Genomic DNA, 8,186 nt, shown 5'->3' with positions numbered 1-8,186 from the left:
AACTTCATTAAAATATAGATTCATAAAATGCCACCAATCTATTTCAATATGGCCTCAGATGTTTAAATAAAATATTCCCTGTATTCAAATATCTGTTACTAGCTTTTACCCGAGACTCCGTCCGCGCAGAATAAAAAGCTACCTCCCCATGAATTCTCAGCTAAATCAGTTCGACCGATCTTGAGTTATAAATAGTGTAACTAACACGACTTTCTTTTATACGTATAGATATATGGGAAAAGCACGGTACATTTCGAGTAACTTTGCAAAGGAGTTGGATTCAATATGAATTAGTTGCATGCACCACAATGGCCTTTAGAAACACCGACGTATAGTGGCTTGTATTAAACTTGCATAAACTCCTGCTTGGTTTCACTTGATTTGTACTAACGGTAAAATCTTCCTGCCGATTACCCTCCTGCTTCCATTGTTAATCGTGAATTAAACGGGAAATTTGATTAATAATGTTAATTTTAGTACTGCCTTTTGTACTGGTCTGTATCTTTAGAACATTATCCTACGTGTCGAAGAACGAAGATCCGCGCATTTTCTTGTCGTGTGTTTGTTTACCCCAAATTTCTACAACTACCAGATAAACCTATGAGTAAAATATTAAAAAGATCGTTGAGCTATTTAGAGTTTACTGACGTGTCTAACATTGGAATTTTACGTATCCAGAAGCATTAACATTATACAGTTCCTCATGAATTCGGTAGCCCATTTCGTGCAGCGTCCGTGAGAGGCAATCAAAGAGCCGTCAATCTATAATTAACTGTATCCATCATGATCTCACCGACCTCTAATCATCGTGTTACTTTACAACGAATTAATGCACTTTTTTCTTGTTCCCGAACGTGTTATGATACATTATTATGTTAACGTTGTTAGATTTTGTAATGCCGCTGGTCTTGGATTCCCAGCCAGAAGTTTTTTTTTTATGTTTAATTTTCAAAGCGGTAGTGAGTAGTCAGTTCTTCGAATTTTTAAATGGACTTAACAGTTTTGAAAGAACTATCTTTTAAACATCTCGAATCAAACTGATTTGGTAAAGTAATTAAAATAAAATGTTTATTTAAAACAGTATTTTACGTGTTTAATTAAAAAGTCGCGTTGTATCTAGTTTTTGGAAGTCTAAGAGCTTATGCCTTTGACATTTACAAACATACTTCGTTACAATATCATAATATTGCTTTCTGATTGGGTTCAAAACTTTTTGTTGCATTGCTCTTTCATAATTCATAAAAGGAAGGTTAAAAGGCGTATAAAGAGTAAATTATTTATCTTTAATTGAAGAAATACAAAATTAAGAAGCCGCATAATCGATTAAATTTAAATATCGATTAACATAATCGAAACCCGTTCGGCAAGAAGATAGCATAAAGTTCTCTTAATGTTAACATTATTCAAGATCTGATATCAGAAATGATAACCAAAAAGTCAACATAAAGTTAAAATAAAGTTAACATAAAGCTCTCTTATGAGCCATCTAGTGCCATCTTTTAGATATCATTAAAAAGATATCAGAAAGATAACATTTTCTAGAGATCATAAAGTTAACGTTTTTATGTTAAAATTAAGAGGCTAGTGTAAAATTAAAATTGACATAGAAAATAGGTTTAATTATTGTTTATTTGATAACACAATGAATAGTAACGATATTACATACCAATATAAATAATCTTATTATTAAAATTACAAATACTTTTACGGCACAAGTAATGATATAGGAGTTTTAAATGTTGGTGGTAGTTGCTGATCCTTTTGGCTCACGTACGTGGCAGGTGGCATTGGTATACTATTTATTCCGCTATCTGAAAATAAAGTGTTTCATTAATAAGGAACAAAATAATCTATATATATAAAAGAAAGACGTGTTAGTTATACTATTTATAACTCAAGAACGGCTGAATCGATTTGACTGAAAATTGGTGGGCAGGTAGCTTAGAACCAGGAAACGGACATAGGATAATTTTTACCCCATTTTCTATTTTTTATTACGCGCGGACGGAGTCGCGGGTAAAAGCTAGTTATATATAATTGAACAACTTTATTTGTTACATACCCTCATTATCAGAAGAACTTGACGATGATATTATCTTCTTTCTACTTTTAGTTTCTATAAAAGAAATAAAATTAATATTAGAATTATTATATAAAAAATTTTAGGTAAAGGTAAAACAAATACTATTCATTTTTCTTTTTAATTTTCATGCAATTTTAAATTTTACAATTAAATTCAAACTAATGATCCTTACTTTTTTGTATAGGCGTCGATTCATCTTCTGTATCACAAGAGCGTAAAGGTTTATTGCAGTTTCTTTTTCCTTTATCTACCATTTCTAATTTTTTATTTGTTTTAATAGCAGCAAAACCTTCATCATCATTTGTAGACAGATTTAGGGCATCTAATTCGAATTCACGCGCTTCGTCATATGCCTGTTATAAAAAAATAATGATAGTTTAATTAATTATTATCTCACTATTGATATAAGGGTGAGATACTGCAAATATTTGCATATCCATATTTGAAAGTTAAAGTACAGAAATACATGAAGAGATTATAACCAATTATTCCTGATCAACGAACTACATATTTTACTGTATAGTATAAATAATTTTACCAAATGGACCGCAGAGTTGAACATAATTATAAGTGATCCAATTATCTTTAGGGTTATCAGCTCGAATAATTAGTAAGGTAGGATTTTTTGTTTTCGGCCACTTGAAAGTTCGAATTCTGAATCTACCCATGATGCAGGTACGATTGCAGACGTTTTATCCCAAAAAACTACGAAATACATCTTGTGTTGAATCCTAAAAAAAATATCAAATCAGAAATTGAAAATATTCATTAAATTTTAGGGCATTCTAAATTTTATCAGACACTTTTACAAAGACGATGCTGATAAGTTTTTTTTTATTATGTATGAATTAAATGAACAAAATTGTATACAAATGTTTAAAGTTAGAAATATTTTAAAAAGTAAAATATTTAAACTGCATTTAATTAAAATAGCGACGAGCATCGTCTTACAACAATTTTAAATAATTTAATTAGTTATAAAATATGAAAAAATGTGTTTATAACCTATATTCATACTTACAAGTTTATTTGTTCGGCAATTAAATTCTTGATAACTAACTGAATAATAAGAATCACAAATACTATTAATTATATTTTCAACCAGTATGTTAAGTCAAAAATATTACGTTTATGTTGTAATAATTGAATAAAAACACTTAGCAATGCCGAACGAATTACGATGCAATTCACGCTTGTCAACAATCACTCTTTAATGGATGAGTGAGAGGTCCGTATAGAACAAAATGGCCGCTGTTGGTTTTTAAAAGTTTTATTAACAATAAGCCCAGAAAGCAAATTTGTGCTATTCATTGTAACGCGATGTAGCATTTTTCGTTTCCGCGTAATTTTATTCTTACGATATCTCCTAAACTATTAGACAGAATGATATAGTTTCAAGGGCAAATATAATCTACATTAAATTCTCTTGATAATGAACATATTTATTTACATAAGGGTTAATACTGAACTTGAATAATAGCGTCGGAAATAGGGCAAGAATTTAATTAATGTTTCATAAAGAAAAAAATGGTTATTGTGAGAAAACTATAAAAGATAGATATATGCTATCGCGGACTTTTATTTAGCACATTTAAAGAGCTACAATTCGCCATACGTCATTTTGATGTAGGTCTTATAGTTTAGCCTACGTAAACGCTGAAAGCAAAAATGTCCCTAATTTTCGCAACAAATTTTGAAGCTTATTCAAAATCTACTAGTCTTCTAGTTATTTAAAAAAAAAAAAACAAAAAAATGGGACCCACCTGCAAGCACTTCCTTTCGATTAAAATAATTTTTATCAAAATCGGACCACCAGGGGCGGAGATTCGCGGTAACACACATAAAAAAAAAAAAATTCAGTCGAATTGATAACCTCCTTCTTTTTGAAGTCGGCTAAAAAAATATGTCCTCGAAAAGTCATCATTTAGTTATCATTGAGATTGCTTTAAAATGACATCGACAAAAAGTTATCGAAAAGACAACATTTTGCTGAGCTCTAAAAGTCAACATGTTTCAGACAACATTATGTCATCTTTCTGACTTTTATGCCGAACGGGAATCTAGTTGGGAGGTCGATAAATCGATATTTTGTAATTGCCTACAGCTATAGAGCTAACCAGAATTAATGATATATGCTTACTCTACATTGTTATAGTTAATTAAAATTTTAATACTTTTTAACTTTAAAGGCAAGTTTCAAACAAGCCATTTAATATAACAGTTTATGTCGGATCACTCGGTCACTTAGGGTGAACCTTATCCTTACACTAAGGGATACCAATTAGAATCTGACTAAAGTCTATTGAATACCGTGGAGATAATTAAGGTTAATAAATAAATTGATACGATAGAAGTCTTTGGATATGTTTCATTCTTTCCGTCTTTCCTCAGGCAACTTGTAATTGGTATGTAAGTGTAGTTTGCGTGCACGAGAGAAACAGATAGTAGGTAGACATTAAATCCTGGCGGGTGGTTATTTGACGCGGAAGGCCGGTGGAGAACACTAGTGATGCAACGGTTAACTCAATGCCATATGATTATATTGCCGCATAAACACGTGCCTTCCATCTCTTAACGAAGAGCTTTATATAACAGACATCGATGACTCCTACGTATAAGGTCCAATGAGCAAATTGACAATTTTTCAGGAGAGGCTCTCAAAGTTTCAACCATATATGAAAATAGACCGTATAGGCCTTTTACTTTAGCAAAAAATAACATTTACATCTGTAAATGTGTATTTTGTTTGGTGCATGTTGTTAACTAAACTAAAGTAGCTTTTAAAACAAAAAAGTAAAACCATCTACTTGTTACTTTGGCCCTTATATACATAAGACCACTCGATATTGTTAATACAAGCCCTATCATTTTTTTTTACATAGAACATTTTCTAAACATAGTAAAAATGTAAACTAAGGTCACAGCATTGGTATGCCTCCGTAAAGTTGGACTGTCGAGACCAAAGGTTAATTTCTTGAAATCTCGATATACCCCAGTGTAGGTAAAAAGCGTGAAACTAAAACGTGAACTAAAACGTATGCAACAACAAACAAAAACATTTAAAGTTGTTACAACAAAACAATTAGTTGTGACATAGACAACGCCCGATTTGTTGCGCACGTTACGACTATCTGCGGATTCTTCGACCTTGGCTGCACATTCTTTTACAAACCACAATCATTTTACTAACAAATATAACAAAACACGACTCTATGACAAAAGAACATAGAGTTCAAATTCTAAAAGGCCAAGTAATAAAACAAAACACAACCCTAGCCTCATAATTATAAAGTTCAAAATCCAAAGCAACATTAACAACAACAGCATTTAAAAAATTGTTACAAAACCAAAGAAGGTAGAACGATGATGATATGAGTATTCAAAAGACACACGGTCTATTATATTCTGGTTATCGATGCGTATGAATATTATCAAAATTGTAAATGATTTCAATACGTGAACTGATAATTGTTGGGAAGTATTGCATGTACTATTGTTAAGAAATAACAATTACAATGTTTTACCGTGAAACTAAAAGGTAATTGAATTTTCCCCGCCTATTTTCTATGTATTATTACTTAGTTTTCTTGAAACAGTTAATGTACTAAAGATATGAAATGTCTTAAAAAAGGTTGTACTAAATTGGTTAGGAAATTAAAGTTCTGTACCGCCGTTACAAAAGCACAAGCAAAATTTGAACCAATTTGTTTATCAGTTTTTTTTTCATTTGTTTGTTGTATATTATTAGGAATAGAAAACGATGCAATACAAAGTAATTGTCGATGCGTGTTACGTATTGACAATGTTAAACTTCCCCAGGCTATCACGAGGAGGACTACCGGCTGTTTATTATGATTACAGCTACTGGCTATGTGTTAGGAGAAAGTTAAATAAGACAAGACAATAAGGTAAATAAGACACTTCTAAAAATCATTATCTCTTTTAACTACTGAAGTAAATCAAGGCATAGTATTTCAGTAACTAGGTAGTTTTTGTATTACGTTTTTACAATCGGGTTTCCACTGCAGAAATACCTGTATAGTAACATATTGCCATACAACCATTCTCTACGAAAAAAACTGCTACAAAAATATGTTTTATCCTTGTATGTCTAAGGATTATTGTAAATTATTATACAACTAGTGCAGCAATGTACCAGGAATTCATGAAACATAAAGTTCATGACCATTTTGTAATTGCGAAGCCGTGGCCGCGCCTTGTCAGTTCTATGGTGGCTTTTTCGTAATCTAATTTCTGTATCTGTCTGCACGTATTCAATTGTATTTACTATTTGAATATTCTAAAAGGCTTCTACATTGACAAGCCACATGATATAATCTTAAAGTAAGCTGTACAAGTACTGTTTTAACTGAACTGTACAGTTAAAACTGAAGTCTCTTATTCCTCCAAACGTGTAGATTTATCAGTTTTTATCTCGTTATGGTTGAAGTAACACGGAGACAGAATTAATGCCTTTTTATTCATAGTTCTATGTACTTTACTAGTCAAGCTCTTTCATTTAATACATATTATTTTGTATTCTATACCAAGTACATTAAGATACCGAACTGTGGACGCTTAGCTTTAATATGAACTAGTTCAAAGAATTCCATTTTTATACGCCACCTGACCTTTAGCGAGGATATACTGTGGCGGTTCAAGAACATAAGAACTATAAAGTGTTCTAGGAGTTTGCAATTATCTTTATAAAAATAGCACTAAAGCTACTGTTGCCAAATATTTTATTGTCAGCGATTATATCTTGATACGATGTTTTATTACTTGGTCGTTTTTTTTTCTACTTCTGTCACTACGCTTTACGGACAACGGAAATACTTCACGCCACTTCTGTGCGGTCGTCGTAAAGAATCAAGCCACTGCGAAAAATGTTACAGTGAACTCTAACACAGTTCAAGTTTATTGTTAGTCCGACATTAATATGATCTTTTTCAAATAAAATAGCCGTTTTAACTCTTAAATACAATTGTGACGTCGGCTGCATTAATACTTAGCATCTGGCTTTTTGAATTCCGACTGGAGCGGACACTGGTAAGCTTATCTAAGCCTATAAATGTCAAAAGTGACAAGTTAAGGCGCCCTCGCGTCGGACAATGGCAGCAATATCAAACAATTTACAATGCCGTAAAACTTTGCGAACGGCACGCCTTTAAACCCGGATAATGGTCTTTTATCAAAACTGTTTCAAATGCTTTTGCAGTTGCACTTGTAACCATCTTGAGATTTTAAATTGATTTTATGTGACTATCCATCTATAAATCGTATTCAATCTTCTTGATCAATGGATCTTTTTCTTGTTCTTGTAATTAATAAACAATACGCTAGAATAAGCTCTAATAATATTTTTGTAATTTACGCATTCGGTTTCGATATTACTCTAAATATCAATGAAAACGAGCGTCGGTGGTTCAGGGGTTAAGCACTTGACTTACAATCTGCAGGTCCTGGGTTCGAATCCTGCCATGTACCAATGTGTTTTTATATTTTCGATTTACATATTTACATTTATCCGACGTTCTTACGGTGAAGGAAAACATCGCGATGCAATCTGCACATATCTGAGAAGAAGTTCAATGATATGTGTGAAGTCGATCAACTCGCACTGGGCCAGCGTGGTTGATTATGGCCTATTGACCCCTAACTTAGGGTAGGCTCCGAGCACCTCAGAGCTGATGATGATCAGTGAAAGTCAGACGAACCTATTTTTTGACGCTTTTTTTTACCAAAAAAAAAATTATTAGTATTTTTATAATTTATGTTTGCGTATTTATCACATAATAGTAATTTATATGCGAAGGCCGTACGACAAAGTGGCCGTGCGACCTTACAGGCCGGCTAACGAGCGTGCAATGGCACAGGCATGCGATCGTACCTGTTAGCACTATCGGCGATCTAGGCATGTGCCGGCAACGCGCAGATTTATCGACATTGCCCTCTGCCCGAACTGATGCTATTACTTCCCAACAACCATTAAATCTATCGATATTTTGCTGCGATCTTCGCAGTTATAATTATCTATTTATACTTCGATTTGAACAGCGAATGGAATCCGTATAAATGAGAGCTAAGTAATAATTAGTTTTAG

At 32.5% G+C, this 8,186-nt stretch overlaps 1 protein-coding gene and 1 long non-coding RNA gene across 2 annotated transcripts; both read right to left on the bottom strand.

Moving 5' to 3' along the window:
- Positions 1–1,704: 1,704 nt before the first annotated feature.
- Positions 1,705–2,716, bottom strand: LOC123721527. The gene is made up of 4 exons (XM_045680356.1): positions 2,622–2,716; positions 2,256–2,436; positions 2,063–2,116; positions 1,705–1,811 (listed from the first exon to the last, which is right to left on the bottom strand). Exons 1-4 carry the CDS (start codon positions 2,643–2,645, stop codon positions 1,705–1,707), a joined length of 366 nt encoding a protein of 121 aa, XP_045536312.1. The 5' UTR covers positions 2,646–2,716.
- Positions 2,717–2,735: 19 nt separating this feature from the next.
- LOC123721495 lies at positions 2,736–3,138 on the bottom strand. Its single transcript, XR_006756253.1, has 2 exons — positions 3,105–3,138; positions 2,736–2,814 (listed from the first exon to the last, which is right to left on the bottom strand). It is a non-coding gene; the product is annotated as an uncharacterized LOC123721495 (long non-coding RNA).
- Positions 3,139–8,186: the final 5,048 nt, after the last annotated feature.

This window comes from Papilio machaon, chromosome 12 (genome assembly GCF_912999745.1).
Source record: "Papilio machaon chromosome 12, ilPapMach1.1, whole genome shotgun sequence".
NCBI classification, from domain to species: Eukaryota; Metazoa; Arthropoda; class Insecta; order Lepidoptera; family Papilionidae; genus Papilio; species Papilio machaon.
The sequence above is the reverse complement of the archived record's forward strand: the minus strand, read 5'-3'. Positions and strand labels throughout refer to the sequence as shown.